General features: G+C 37.6%; 1 protein-coding gene across 16 annotated transcripts in view; it reads left to right on the top strand.

Annotated features, from left to right (window-relative positions):
- Positions 1–15,840, top strand: part of GAB1 (GRB2 associated binding protein 1) — a 133,589-nt gene that overhangs the window by 69,942 nt on the left and 47,807 nt on the right. For all 16 annotated transcript variants that reach the window (XM_008992656.5, XM_002745323.6, XM_078366476.1 and 13 more), the window contains one exon: positions 12,595–12,889. In XM_008992656.5, the coding sequence (XP_008990904.3) occupies positions 12,595–12,889 (295 nt within the window). The remainder of the gene's footprint in view (positions 1–12,594; positions 12,890–15,840) is intronic.

Genomic DNA, 15,840 nt, shown 5'->3' with positions numbered 1-15,840 from the left:
ACTATAAAATGGTCAAGATGGCACCTGGATTTATTGAAAACAAAAAGAAATAAATAGGCAATCGTTTTTCTTATATGATGGGATTATTATCTGCATGCTGCATCCATGAAGAATTGTTTTCCCCCAAGAATCATGTTTTATGAAAGTGTGACACCCCTAGCCCTCATGAGGAAAGAGAGAGATGGGCTGAGCCTTCCACATTTGCATCAGAGACCTTGATTTCATTATCTGTGCCATAATTTTTCTCTTGCATTCAACCGTGTACTTAGTTCTTCTCTTTGGATGAAGTTACTCATTCTTGCTCATTGGACTAAATGTAGTTTATATATAGTCAGTGGCTCCAGAATACATAATTTATCTCTTTGGAAGGATGTCTTTCTAAATAAACTTTTCATTGCCATTTATCTTGTTCTGGAAGCTTTAGACTGAGTTTTATGTTCAGAAGAAAATGATATTTAAGCATTATTTTGGCTTTTTACATATAAACATAATTATGGAAATTGGAAATTTGATTTGTAAGACTTCAATGCTTTCCCTCTACTTCTTAATGTGAAAGTGTTGTTTTTAAACAGTGATCCAAGTCTTAATATAGCAGTGTTTTATTTTGTTGTAAATTGTGAATGTTCGATAAGAAACTGAGAAAATGGAAATGTTTTGTATGTTTTGCTGGAGACTCAAAACAGCAGTTCTAACCCAGAAATAATTATTTTGGATTGGATAGCTGAACACAAAATAGAATTTAGAAATCAGTTCATTTTTTGAAGATAAATTTTCATTGAAAAATTCTAGATTGTTATTGGTGTATTTTATTAATGATCAATTTTATTTAAGCAAGCATTTCTTTTCCTAATCATGATAATAACAGTATACATGAGACACAATTTTAGGATAGAGTAACTTTGTGGAACACAATGAAATTAGGAAATAGGCCCACATACTCATTAGGATCTCAGACACAGCTGCTTACAGTAGCATTACACAATTTAAATATTTGTTGTGGATTTTCTTATTAGAGCTGTACTCTCTTCAGCAACTGATATTGCTTATCCCTTAAGTTGAAGAAATGTCCTTAAAAACTGCAGTGTCCAGCCTGGGCAACTTACTGAGACCTCATCTCTACCAGAAAATTGAAAAGTTAGCCAGGCGTGGTGGCATGCACCTTGGTCCCAGCTGCTGGAGAGGCTGAGGTGGGACAATTACTTGAGCCCAGGAGGTTGATGCTGCCGTGAGCCATGACTGCGCCATTGCACACAACCTGGGCAACAGAGTGAGACCCTGTCTCAAAACCAAAAACAAAAAACTGCATTGTCCATATGATAGCTTCTAGCCATATGTGGCTAAATTTAAGTTAAATAAGTTAGAAAATCAGTTTCTCAGTTGCATCAGCCGCTTTTCAGGTTTTGTAGTCACATGTGGCTAGTGGATCCTATGATGGTCAACAAAACCATTTTCATTATCACAGAAAGTTCCATTATCACATTAAATTTTATATATATATAAAATTGCACTTTATATTTTCTCATGGTCTTGATCTTTAAATAAGATGTTGTTATTAAATGTCAAATCGACATTGACATTATACTTTATAGCATATGCCATTTTGTCCTTATTCTCTGTATTGATGTAACATTCTACCCTCTGAGAGACTGGGAAGTCATTATAGATACAGACACACACACATACACACAAAAGTATGGATATACAGAGAGAGACTATATAACTATATATATATACACACACACACACACACACACACATACACATAAAAATGCTAACAAATGATGTTCAGTGACTAAAATGTGTGGACCTTCTCATGGTACTGTAGTCACTGTGAAATTGTTAGGTACCTAATATTAGCATATTGGCATGGTTTCATTTCCAGGGTTCATATTGACTTATTCCCTGATTAAGTCAGTTTCATATTTTGTTCACTGAGCCTTGTGGGCTGGATGTTTGAGAGTTTATGACTGAATTCTTACAATAAGAAAACCCACTATTGGTTTGTTGCATCATCCATTATAACTGAAGACCAAGTTAGTGAAGAACAGAGGCAGCATCATCAGCAAATGAATGAAGACATTCATTGATTTGTTCATTTATTCGTGTAACAGTTATCACCCATGCTTTTTAACCAGCAAGTCCTTGTATGCTGCACACTATGCTGAATACTTAAAGAGGAATAAGACAGAATCTTGGGGAAAGAAAGCAGCTGTACAAAGGGTTGATTGAAATGCCAAGGGAGAAGTGCCATGATGGAGATTTGCATGAGGTGCTGTGGACATCCCAGAGTAGTCAGCTTGACCTGGCTGAGGTGACAGGAGAGCCAGAATTTGTAGAAAGAAAGGTATTGCCAATATTCCTTCACACCAAATTACATCTACTCCAACTGGAAAAGATGAGTTTCTTACCATGATTTCTCAGTATTTTGGAAATTTTATAAACCATGGGGAGAAAGAAAACTCTTTAAGAAAATATCATTCCTTAGCATCACTTTGATGGCTGTGTAAGACTCCTGTATGGTGATATATCATAGTTTATTTACTCAGTTTCCTACAGTGACTAAACATCTGGGTTTGCCCAGGACTGAGCCATTTTCTAGGATGTGGGATTTTCAGAGCTAAAAACAGGACAGTCTTAGAAAAACTGGGATAGTTGATTATCTTACCTTCTATTGAATATTTAGATTGTTTCAAATATTTACTTATAGAAACAATACTGTGCTGAATATTTTGGTGCCTAGGTATTTCGCCACATTTTTGCATTAGTTACTTTGCTGAGATTCCTAGAAATGGAATTAATGGTTCAATGACTATAGACATGTGTTGGAGCTCATGGCATTGCTCATGGCTCTTTACTGGCATTTTTTGTTGTATTCAGCTAGATTGGTAGGAGTCTATCTGGACATTTGCACCATCTCTGCCTCCACAAGTTCTTAGGGAGATGAGAAGAAGAAGAGGTAGGTATATACTTGTTCTTCACTAGCTGCAACTAGTGTTCCAAATCTCTAGCTGACCAGATTGTATATAAACTCCAACTAACGCTTGTCTTGGCCAGAAGTAGGCCAAAAGCCAGTCTCAAAAGATGGAGTGAACTCCATACCCCCGTTTTCCTATGCCCACATCCTGACCTGAGCTCACTGACTGCACATGGTGGTAAGAAAAGGGCAAGATCCAGTGGACCCAAGGCCAGTGGCCTTTCTTCCCAGTACACACCGAGCTTGAGTCACCCCAGGCTACTATCCTACTCACATGGAACATTGCATGTTTAACTTTGTTCGGCTCCTAGCCAGTTTCTCACTTTTCCAGCCTCCTCTTGGTTAGGGTAAGGAAGCCTGCAAAACCACCAGTTAGAGTGTGGACACAGCCCCAGCAATTGGGAATATGAGGAGAGAAATGAAATGGTACTTTTTTGTTGTTGTTGTTGTTGTGACAGGGTCTTGCTGTGTGGCCCAGGCCAGGGTTCAGTGGCTATTCACAGGCACTATCCCGCTACTGATCAGCACAAGAGTTTTGACCTGTTCCATTTCCTACCTGGGCCGGTTCACCCCTCCTTAGGCAACCTAGTGGTCCCCTGCTCCCAGGAGGTCACCATATTGATGCCGAACTTGTGGACATCTGACCAGCATAGCGCACTACAACCCAGAACTCCTGGGCTCAAGCGATCCTCCAGTCCCAGCCTCCAGAGTAGTTGAGACTATAGGCGTGCACCACCATGCCCAGCAAAATGGTACTTTCAAGTAAAAATACACTCAACTTGCCCCACAACGCTGTATTGAGAATTAATACAGCCATGAGGTGACATACTTTCCAGTGGAACTTAATAAATAAATTTCCTTAATTGGGTTCCAAGGCAGACCAGCCTCATACCAAATTGTTCTCTGTAGTAAGATATATTAAAATCAAGTCCTATTTTCAGGGTTCTTAACGTGTTAACAGGGATCCTGTGAACCCTTGAAACTGTACAATATTACCCACATGACTTTTTTCTAAGAAATGTTTCTATTGCTTTAATCAGATGCTCAAAGCAGTTTATGACCCAGAGAAGGTTTAAGAACCACCTGTGTATATTAAATTCTAAGGAGCTTTTTTTTTGGCTTTCTGTTTATGTAGTGCTTATACCTAGGATTTTATGTAGTGTTTATTCATAGGCTTTGAGGTAGGCATTAATTTAGCAGTAGTTTCAACAAGTATATGTACTATTATTGATAATCCAAAATTCCTGAAGTCTTTCCAGCTACTCTAGTATTTCTGAGTTAAATTTGATTTTTTTCTTCTCATGAAATTGTTTTATTTCCAACTAATTTGTTGTATCCAGGCAATGTATATAAACTCTAATATGTTAAGTTTATGGAACAGTGAGAGCTTAGATCTAAGCAATGTTCTGCATTATTTTCAGTGTATTCTTTTGTTTATATTACTAAGCTAAAGTTAGCTTGGATAGCACAAGGCTAAAAAATGGTGACAATAGTTTGAAAACAGGAAATTTTAGGCTTGTGTGTGTTTGGAACAGATGATCATAATGATAGAGCCAGTGGAGTGGAAACTTCCACCGAGCCTGTTTTTTCCTTATTTTGCTCTATGAGAAAAGATGGTGCTTCCTGGAAAACAACTCAAGTCTTTTAGAGCAAATGGTTTTCCTTTGTCCCTGCTTCATGGTTAATTTGTTTTTCTTTATTTTATTTACCCTAGTAATAGTATTGTGGAAATATTTTTAATAGCCAAAGTAATCCCCAAAGTGCTTATTTTAGATATTTAAATATCTAAATGTGTTACCATTTACTGCATGGTTTTTAAAGAAAATTAAAGCAATATATTATAATGATTTAAGGAAAGAAAAATAAATTTATACCTCTATTTTAAGTGTTCCCACTTTCCTTATTTGTTTGTTTAACCCCCTAAGTGTCAGTCTTTAAAACAAAGTCGTTACTCTTTATCTGTCTAGGCTATTTCCTGGCTAAGACTCCTTCCACATGTGTCCCGGAATTCTATATTTAAAAGAAAGGTTAAATATCCATTCACTAACTGCAGAGTAATAAAATAGCATTTCCCTATATACATAAACTTTTGGTTTTGTACACATCATTCCTATATTATTTTAAACATGTAGTTTTTAAAATTATAAAAGCAATAAATGGAAACACTTTTTAAAAATATAAAGTATATAAAATAAAAATATGAAACTCATCTGGCCCTTTCATGCCTATTTCCTAGTCATCACAGTGAACAACTTCGTATGTGTCCTTCCAGACCTGTTGTCTAAATATAGTTTATGTTTGTACAAACACACGATCTGTGCTGTGTTGGTACAAACACAGTTATTTCACACAAATGGATTTATTTACCATATGTACAATTCCACACCTTGGTTTTTTTTTTTTTTTTAATTTAACAACTATCTTGGGGCATTGCTTCTGTATATATATCTGTCTCACTTTTTGAATGACTTGCCTAGCTTTATTGTGTAGATGTCCCATGGTTTATCTGTTATTCTGCTGATAAAATTAGATTACAACCTATCTAATCAAAAATAGCATTTTCATCTTGTAAAACACACATCTTAACTCTGACATTTTACAGATTTCTGAGAGTATATTGAAATTTCGAATTCTAAAGAAGTCACAGTAATGATCTTTCCTTAAATATCAGTTGTGAAATACCTTTTAAGAGATTTCAAAATAAAAAATTCCAATGTACTTTTTCCCCCACACTTCCTTAAGAAAAGAAAGGGTTAGTAAAATTACAGTGGTGAGGCTTCCTGGAAGAAGGGCAGTTGGCTCAGGAATGTAGAAAGTGTTGTTTTTCAGCTATCTGGACGAAATCTACTTTGTTAGGGCTTAACAACTATGGAGAGACTCCAGGATGCAGTGATCAGAGTTCTTTTTCAAGTGCTTAAGTGAATGGGCTTGTTAGAGTGAAAGGAGCTGGAGCTGGAGCTGATGCCTTATCTCAGGGGAAGTTGAGGAAAGCTTTAAAGAACTGGTCTTGAGCTAGGTCTTGAAGGATGAGTAGAAGCTCATGGTGAGGGAGATAAGGTGTTTCAGACTGCAAAAGCAACAAGGACCATATGGGTGCTATCTGAGGCCATCTGTGGAGGTGAGAGTTTAGAGAGATGAGACAGATAAGTATGGTTTGGAAGAACCTTGCATGCCATCTTGCTGAAGGAGTTTGGACTTCAATAACAATGTTTTTTACCCACCCCACCCCCCCACCTCGAAATCTTCCATTTAATCTTAGTGGCTCTCTGTGATGATCATTCTGATGGACAACATCTCACCAAAGCTTTGGGCACTTAAAATGTGTGAAGTGCTGTTGCAGATACAAAAAAAAAAGGAATTAGCTTTCAAGGAGCTTAATGTCCAGTTGGGAAAATAAGTATTTGGAGAGTTTGGAAATGTGAAATAATAGACTGTTCCAGTCTATTCTACAGCAGTGCAAGAGATATTACAGGGCAGTAATTGATTGTCAGTGGTAGAAAGGGAGGGTGTGGGGAGGAAAGGGGAAGACTGGGAAAAAAGAACCCTGAAGAATGGATTGGCTTTGAAAGATATTTGCCAGTGGGGTAAATATTATGAACAAAAATAGGAAGATAAGAGACTGCATTGGCATAAGAAAAAGGTATTAATATAAGAAAATGAAGAATTAGACATAAGCTTGAAAGGACCTGTGATTTTTTTTTTTTTTAATTTTACTTTAAAGAGCAATATAATGCTATTGATTGGATCTATGGTTCTCAATCTTGATAGCACATTGGAATCATCTGTTGAGTGTTTAAAGCTGCCTATTCTCTTCACCTCCCACCCCCATATACTACAATTTAGTTGGTCTGAGGTGAAGCCCAAGCATTTTTTGGGTTTTTTTTTTGAAGCAAAGTTCTCCAGATATTTCTAATGTGCATTCAGGGCAGAGAACCTCTTCTCTGATCTTCTCTCTTGCCTGCCCATATATTGTCTGTTTCCTTGATAATTGGCTCTTCCACTAAAGGTACAGGGAAAAGATAGGGAGTTTTGGCAAGTGTCACACCAGGCATGTGAGCTTTCATTTATACCATAGAGAACTCACAAAACGGGGTGTACAGCAGTTACAGTGTTTTTCTTTACAGCAGAAGCCATTTGCTAGTTAGGTTAATTAGGCAAATTTTGTGAATTTGTTAGTGACATTACAGCCAATAATGATTTGGGGCTAATCCAGGTTAAAAAATGTTTTCTTTTCACCAAATAGTGGGACTCCATCCATACTTCCTTGCCAGCATGTACATACCCATACTCTAGGGTGTCTGATAAGCCTGTCTTAAGACCCAGCTTTAGTGTGACAGTTCTACAGGTTAGTATATCCAATTTGCTAAATACAGAAAATATTTAAAAGAATGGTTCTTTTAAAATGATGTTTAAAAACACCTCTCATATGTCTGTTGAGTTTTAAAAACAAATTAATTTGTTTACACATCTCTGCCCTTGCCTGACCATTTCTTGAATGGACTGGCCGGATTGCAGTCATGCCACTATCCCTGTAATGCATAAATAGTATGAAAGCTTCTATATTTTTATCCTTGCCTCAAAAATTTTTGATTGCATATTTAGCAGATACTGACTGAGTACCTCCTTGGGGTGCTCAGGGAATAGGAAAGACGAAAGGTTAAAATGGCTCCAGCCCTCAGTACATTCAAATGTACAGATATCAAATGATTTAGGAACAAGGTGGAAATGGAGAGCTGAGAGCCAGCTCAGGGATGATGCCCCAAAGAGGACTGAGCTGAATCTAGGGGGTAGATTTTTGTGCCGAGGGGCCAGAGGTAGGACAGAGCAGAATGTTTGGAAACTGCAAGCATTTCCAATGTGGTTGCAAGGCAGAGAGGCTAGATGTGAGGCTGGAGAGATTTATGGGTGGAGATGAGGCAGGAGTTGATTGAAGGGTCCCGTGTGCCCTGCTGGAGTTTGGGTTTTATCCTATAGGCAGAGGAAGCAGTCGCTGAGCATAGGGAATTGGATTCAGATTTTGGTAATTTTAAGTTACCCCAAAATGCAGACTTAACTGTTGACTTCTTGTTAAGGACATTATTTGTTCAACTCAAAATTGGAGCAACTGTTGCACAAAAGAAATGACTACAAAATAAGTTTTTACATAGTCCTTCTCAACTATGCAGACATCTTGCAAATTTCCGTTTCTTCATTACCTGCCTGTAATGGAAGTCTAATCATTACAATGATTTTTTTGTGAATTTTGTTTAAAATTACTCTGAGTATTTGGTTTTGAAGGTTTCTAGAAAGCCTGTCCTTTTTGTCTGCTACTGCTTTGCAGGATTGGCAAGGCAGTGTATGGCTTTCTCTGGAGCTACCAAGGCAGCAAGGATAAAAATAGGACAAACTTTAAGAATCTCAGATATTTTCAGATAACAAAGACTGATTTATGTGGGCCCATTTTGTGCTCTGACAAAACATAGAGACACTTTTGTGCTGTGATTAGCAAGGGTGCTGATGTCAGTTCTCTTGTCGAGCATCAAGCTTTATTCTGTGGTTAAATTGTGCTTTGTACCATAATCCAGAGAACCTTTGTATCTGCCTTATTAAAGTGTGTAGTTTATGTAATTGCTTTTGTTTTCCAGTTTAATCTGTGCCAGATTCAATGAGGGTGACTCATTTTGTGACTGAGACAAACATTCACATTTGGACCATGTTAAAAATAAATAAATAAATGGCAGGTGCTGCTTGGCTAAATTCTGTGTTTTAATGCTGTAATTTCCTGCTGTAAGGGTTCATGTCTTGTATAATGTCTACTCAGCCTCTATAATTGCTAGCCCAATATATCTAGTGCACCTCAATTCATTGCTACTCATTTCTTGATTATTTTAGTTCCTAAGGGCTTTTTGAATTTTAACAATGTGATTTCAACAGAGAAGCCAAGGAATGGCTGAGGGGGGGGAGCCACAGTTAGCTGGAAAACAAAGAATGACACATAAGCTGTAGCAAAAGGACATGCTGCTTCTTTTCTGGTTTTTCTATTTTCCCTAGATGTTTCGTGCATGTGTTTTGATAAAGTTATCTTAGTTATGTTTATTTTATTATGTATTATTTATTCAGTATTGGAGCTCTTTTTCTCAAGTGGAAGATGCTTTGGGAAAGCACTCTTTTCATTGTGGCCCATGTATCAAAGCTAATCTCAAAAATTTTACAAGTGTGTTCTCTCAGGAGAATTCTATTATTGTACAAATATCCTATGTACCAGGCCCTGTGCTATGGCAAATAAAGCAGATGTGGTCACTATCTTCTTGAACTTTTCAGTCTGTTTGGGGAGTTGGATGCTAAACAAATAAATACAAAGAAAAATTGAATTGCAAAATTACACAAATCACTACGTGGGTAAGAAATAAACTGTGCTATTTTTTTACTTTACCTTGGAGTTGGTTGTGTTGAGGGTGGTCAGGGAAGAGAAGCCCTAAAGGTTGGAGTTGGCCAGGCAAAAAGTGAGGGAAAGAATATAGCATATTTAGGGAAAAATATGTGCAAAGTCCCTGAGGCAGGTAAGAGTTTAGCCTTCTACAAACCCTATTATTGGAGGGGAAAAGTGACACTTGATAAAAATTGAGAGAAAAAAGACAGGAAACTGTACTTAAAAGATGAACTATAGAAGCACAGCAATATAGTACTATTTATTAATATTATAGGGACAAATGACACTCCATACAGTACAACAGCCTCTGAAAGCCTCCTGAAGTACAGTATAGAAAGGGATGCCTATAATACTTAGTCTGAATCATTGGAGAATGGATTATTTTTGGTGAAGTATGTAGTAAGGCATTTTAGAAAGATTTGCATGCAAGACAATAAAGTTGTAAAAAGTCATTACACAGCCATAACAAACAATGAGTTCATGTCTTTCATAGGGACATGGATGAATCTAGAAACCATCATTCTCAGCAAACTGACACAAGAACAGAAAACCAAACACTGCATGTTATCACTAATAGGCGGGTGTTGAACAATTAGAACACGTGGACACAGGGAGGGGAACATCACACCCTGCGGTCAGTTGGGAGGGGCTAGAGGAGGGACAGTGGGAGGGTGAGGAGGGTAGGGAGAGATAATGAGGGGAGAAATACCAGATATAGGTGATGGGGGGAATGAAGACAGCAAACCATCTTGCCACATATATACCTATGCAATAGTCCTACATGATCTGCACATGGGCCCCAGAACTTAAAGTACAATTTAAAAAAAAGTATTTCTGTATTTAAAGATGAAGCTTCACTATCTCAAGAAATCACGAAAAGATACGATTTCTTGAGGGCTTTACATAAATAACATAATATTCTATATTCTTTTGCTTTACATCTGCATTACTTTTTAAGGCTTACTGCTTGATAGGGAAATATCCATAGAGGCATAATTTTACTAAGAGATGATATTTATTTTGCAGTAAATAGATGCATATTAAATGGATTTTTATAATCCAGAAAACAGTGCTAAAATCATGTGAATCTAATACTTATGACTTTTCAGTATTATCTAAAACATCTATAGGACTCTACCCTGCCTTCTCCTTGGACACCAATTATTTACTTTTTCCTTTGAGCTATGCCAAGAATGAGAGGTTAATTTAAAATACTGATGATATTAAAGACCTATATAATGTTTGTAGGCCTTTGAAATTTCTCTAGTAATCCTCTTGTTAAAGAATTGCCTAAATTTTTCTATAGAGGAATGCCCGTTCATTTAGGAATAGTTCTGCAGACATTTTGTCTGGGTTGCTATAGTCTCAAATATTTTCATGTATGTTAAAAATTTTTTTTAACAATTAGTCAATTCTTTGAAAGTAGGAATAATGAATTATATACTTGTTTTTCTTCCCACAAGTAGCAAAGGGAATATTTTATTCCATTGGGGTTCATAAGATGTCTTGTTTCTGAGTCCTTCCACTTCCCAGGATTCCCTGCTCCCCGCTTCTTTTTTTTCTTTTCTTTTTTTTTTTTTTTTTTTTTTTTTTATGAGTCTTGTTCTATCCAGGCTGGAGTGCAGTGGTGTGATCTCAGCTTACTACAACCTCTGACTCCCGGGTTCAAGCAATTCCCCTGTCTCAGCCTCCTGAGTAGCTGGGATTACAGGCACCTGTCACCATGCCCAGGAAATTTTTGTATTTTTTGGTAGAAATGGGGCTTTATCATGTTGGCCAGGCTGGTCTCAAACTCCTGACCTCAAATGATCCGCCCACTTCAGCCTCTCAGTGTTCTGGGATTACAGGCAGGAGCCACTGGGCCCAGCCCGAGTGTCCTCTTGAGTCAGTCTTACCTAGAATGCTCAATCTGGAGCAGAGAATGTCTCTTAGTAAATGACTGAGACTTGCTAAAATAGGTCTCTTAACTATCTAGCTGCCTCCCTGAGGAAGAACTTCGAAGAGGAGTAAGGTATAAGTTTGTTTCCAGGCACAGATGTTGGGGTTTAAGGCTGACGAGGAAGGCTGTTTGTCATTTGGTTCTGCTTTTATTATCATTTGGTGAATATAGATTTAGAGAGGGAGATAGTAAAAGAATTTTTAGGCTTCTCTAGGTGTAGTATTCAACTCAGAAGTTACCAGAATTTGTGGAGGGGGTATGTGATGAGTGTAGTCCAGATTGCGCACATATATTTGTTGGGAAGAGGAGTAAAATATTAAGAGTTAAATCCCATATTCAAGAATACAGGTCTTATTCACGTAGTGTTTGAACAACAGGCTGTGTGCCTAAAAGAGAGACACAATCAATGGCTTCCCAGGCAAGAAGCCAGAAAAAGCTTTGAAACCCTTTTTCCCCTCCCTACACTCCTTGCCACTACACCTAAAAAAAAAAAAGAGAGAGAAATCTTTTAAATGTTAAAAATCTGCAAGTCTTATGAAGAAGCCGCTTTATGTGTATTGTTTATGTCATGATACTAACCCATGAAAATCTGTTGCTTTTTAAAAAATTGTGGCAAAATATATGTAACAAAATTTATTTTAACTTTTTAACTCAGTTCACTAGCATTAAGTATTAATACATTCACAGCGCCATTGCACCATAGCCACCATCATCTCCAGAACTTTATCTTCTTCAACTCAAACTCTAGGCCCATTAAATGCTATTATAACTCTCCATTCCCCACCCCAGCCCCAGGCCCTGACAAGCACCATTCTGCTTTCTGTCTGTGTGAATTTGACTACTCTAACTACCTCATATAAGTGGAATCATTGATATTTGTCTTTTTATGACTGGCCATTTCACTTAACATAATGTCCAGCTTCATTCTTTTCCATATGGATTTCTAGTTTTCCCAACACCATTTGTTGAAACCATAACTTTTTTATATTTAGTAAAAACTAAATCTTCCTTGATTTATTGCCTTGATATTATACAGTAAGACATTTAATTGAAGATACGGAATATATATACATTATTAAGTTAATTGAGGTATCAGTAAACTTTGCTTTTCGGAGTGGCAGATTATTCTGTGGTTTTACACACACACACACACACACACACATTTTCTGTGACTTTCTCTAGACAATGCATTTGTAAAATTCATTTGATAAATGTGCATCTTCTTGAAAACATTATCTCAATGCTGAATGGATATTTTTGTTTTGTTTCTAGGCATGGAAGCGGAGATGGTTCGTGTTACGCAGTGGCCGTTTAACTGGAGATCCAGATGTTTTGGAATATTACAAAAATGATCATGCCAAGAAGCCTATTCGTATTATTGATTTAAATTTATGTCAACAAGTAGATGCTGGATTGACATTTAACAAAAAAGAGTTTGAAAACAGCTACATTTTTGATATCAACACTATTGACCGGATTTTCTACTTGGTAGCGGATAGCGAGGAGGAGATGAATAAGTGGGTTCGTTGTATTTGTGACATCTGTGGGTTTAATCCTACAGAAGAGGGTAAGTTTAAGATATTATCGTTCAACCTGAATCGTTCTTTTCTGCTACATTTCTAGAAATGTCATATAATTCTTTGTTATCTTAGTTACACAATATAATGTTTTATTTTTATAATAGGAACTTGACATTTGGAAAAAGCACTGAATCCTTTAATTAGTTTGGGGAGAAATGTTTTACAAGTTTTAGAGAGACAGACTTAGACATTGTGGGGCAGTTTCTACATAATTATCCTGAGGTAGAAGGTAACAAGAAGATATTTAAGAACATTTATTGAGTTCCAATAAAAATACTGAATTTAACCATGTAACACTATTGATATTAGACTATTTTTTACCTATTAAAAATAACACTTTTATGTAGTTCAACCCAATTCTTTAGGTGATACTTAAAAATATATTTTAAAACTATATTAGATTGTGGCCAGGCACAGTGACTCATGCCTGTAATCCCAGCACTTTGGGAGACTGGTGGATCACTTGAGGTCAGGAGTTCAAGAGCAGCCTGGCCAACACAGTAAACCCCATCTCTATTAAGAATACAAAATTAACCGGGCATGGTGGCACATGCCTGTAGTTCTAGCTATTCAGAAGGCTGAGGCAGGAGAATCACTTGAACCCAGGAGGCAGAGGCTACAGTGAGCCGAGATTGCACCATTGCACTCCAGCCTGGGTAACAGAGCAAGACTCTGTCTCAAAAAACTAGATTAGATTATCCCATTTATGCCTAGTGTTCCATTATTGGAACACTAAGCATGTGGGAGTTATTTATATCCTACTGCTCAAGGTCATCGCCAAAGTCTGATTGCAGAAATTCAAAAAATTACAACCTCAGGCATAAATGGGTTATGAAGTTAGGAAATAGCCAAGGTGATTATCATTACCTATGAAATGCAAGTGAGAATCCGTCACAAAACACGATGAAAAAGTACCAAACAAATGAATTACTTAGCACAGGTCCTACAAGGAGCATGGAGGAAGGAAGAAGGACTCAAGGTTTGGGCAGGAGGTAGTGAAGGAAAGATTTTGAGAGGAAAATAAATTGCAAAATGTAGGCTTTTGACAGAAATAGTATTTCTACATAAATGAAAAGAGGGATGCAGAACCCTCCAGGCTTAGGGAATTGGGAAAGAAAGGATCCAGAGAAGGAATCGAATTTTACTTGACAGGGGCAGGAGGGCTCTGAATGAAAAAGGCCCAGGGATAGTTGCTTACAGATCTTGAATGAGGAACTGAGATTTGCAGTGCCTGTCCTGGAAAGAGCTGAGTGACTAGAGAGTTCCAGAAGAATTTTACAAGTGAAATTCTACTTCAGGTACTTTTTAATTTTTTTTTTTTTTTTTTTTTTTGAGATGAGGCATCAGTTTGTTGCCTAGGCTGGAGTATAGTGGTGCGATCTCGGCTGACTGCAACCTCTGCCTCCCAGGTTCAAGCAATTCTCATTTCTTCCCCCCCCTCCCCCACCAAGTAGCTGGGATTACAGGTGTGCACCACCATGCTGGGCTAATTTTTTATATTTTTAGTAGAGATGGGGTTTCACCATGTTGGCCAGGCTGGTCTCAACTTCTGGCCTCAAGTTATCTGCCCACGTTGGCGTCCCAAAGTGTTGGGATTACAGGCGTGAGCCACCGTGTCTGACCTTGGGTTCCTTTTTTTCTTTGCTGGCTGATCACTTCTTCTCTATGCTTTTTCTTTTTAAACAAACACGTAGGTAGGGGACTCCAGTACAAAGTAGCTTTGTAGAGCCAAGAATTAGAAATAAAGGTGAACCGAGGTCTTTGACCTTTTCATCTTTGTGGTTATACTCACATTTAGAAGTGTGCATTTCCGAACATCTCCATTTAGGAGTGCTGTAGATTCCACGAGGGGTGGAAAATTGTGTTAATAATCAACACCAAGATTGGGATTGGAGTGGGACTAATCATCTCTAATGAGCTCAGGCCAGCGTGCCGCTTCCTCTCTGGCCAGTCAGCAGCCTTGGAGAAAGGAGTCTGCCAGGGCTGGGGTTTGCCCAGTGGGGTCGGGGAAACCCCTTAATGAGGGAGTTCAGAATCTCACGGGACAGCACTCTACGAAAGAAGGAGAAATCGAGCTTAGCTGGGAGAGGGCTGATGAAATAGAAATCTTCAGCAGAGCGCTGGTGATTAAAAGTCTCAAGAAGTTGCTTCACAGGAGGAATTAAGGCTTCAGTTGTTTTCGTGAAATTACTAAATATGGTCACAGTGTAAGTGGGCATGGGGGTGCTACTTCTAACTTCAGTTAAAACCCTTTTCTGCTTGCATATATTTGAGTGCAGTGGAGGGTTTCAAAGTTAAAATTACAAATGAGATAGCTCTTTTTAATGGTTAACAACTAGTCAGTAATGATAATTATTGGATTTAGACAGCATATTAGTTTTATTATGTAATGGATTATCTGTTAATTTGTCATTCTATTATCTTGTTTTTCCTTTGCCTGTTGCCTTTTCAATGTAGAATTTGTTTTGGGGGGACATGAGAACAGACTTTTGTCTCTGTTGCTTGTCTGTATAGATTGAGCTGATCCAAAAAGCTAAATCATAGATGCTCTTCCACCTCTCTTCTTTTTACAATGCTCCTAAATATATTTTCAAAGGAAATGAGATGTTCTCTTAGAGGATGTACATTCTTCAGTCAAGGAATGTGAGTCTAATTTTTTTGAAGCCCATTCAAGGATGAGTAAAGTTGAGAACCCAGAATAAGAATTTCTAATGCTCAGTTGTCTGAGATTAACTTTGCAAGTTTTAAGGCACAGCATCGTGTCTATCTGGCCACCTTAGAACAATTCTTATCATTTGGGAGCTTGACAAACACCCACTCAGCTTTGGGAAGGAAAGCTTGGTGTGCTTTTAGAAAATTGATTGATTAGTTCACCAAATTATTTGAATTTACTGACACTCTATTAGGCTGTGGAAATTCATTCAACAAATATGTATTA

This window comes from Callithrix jacchus, chromosome 3, assembly GCF_049354715.1.
Source record: "Callithrix jacchus isolate 240 chromosome 3, calJac240_pri, whole genome shotgun sequence".
Taxonomy (NCBI): Eukaryota; Metazoa; Chordata; class Mammalia; order Primates; family Cebidae; genus Callithrix; species Callithrix jacchus.
This window is presented reverse-complemented; position numbering and strand designations above follow the sequence as displayed.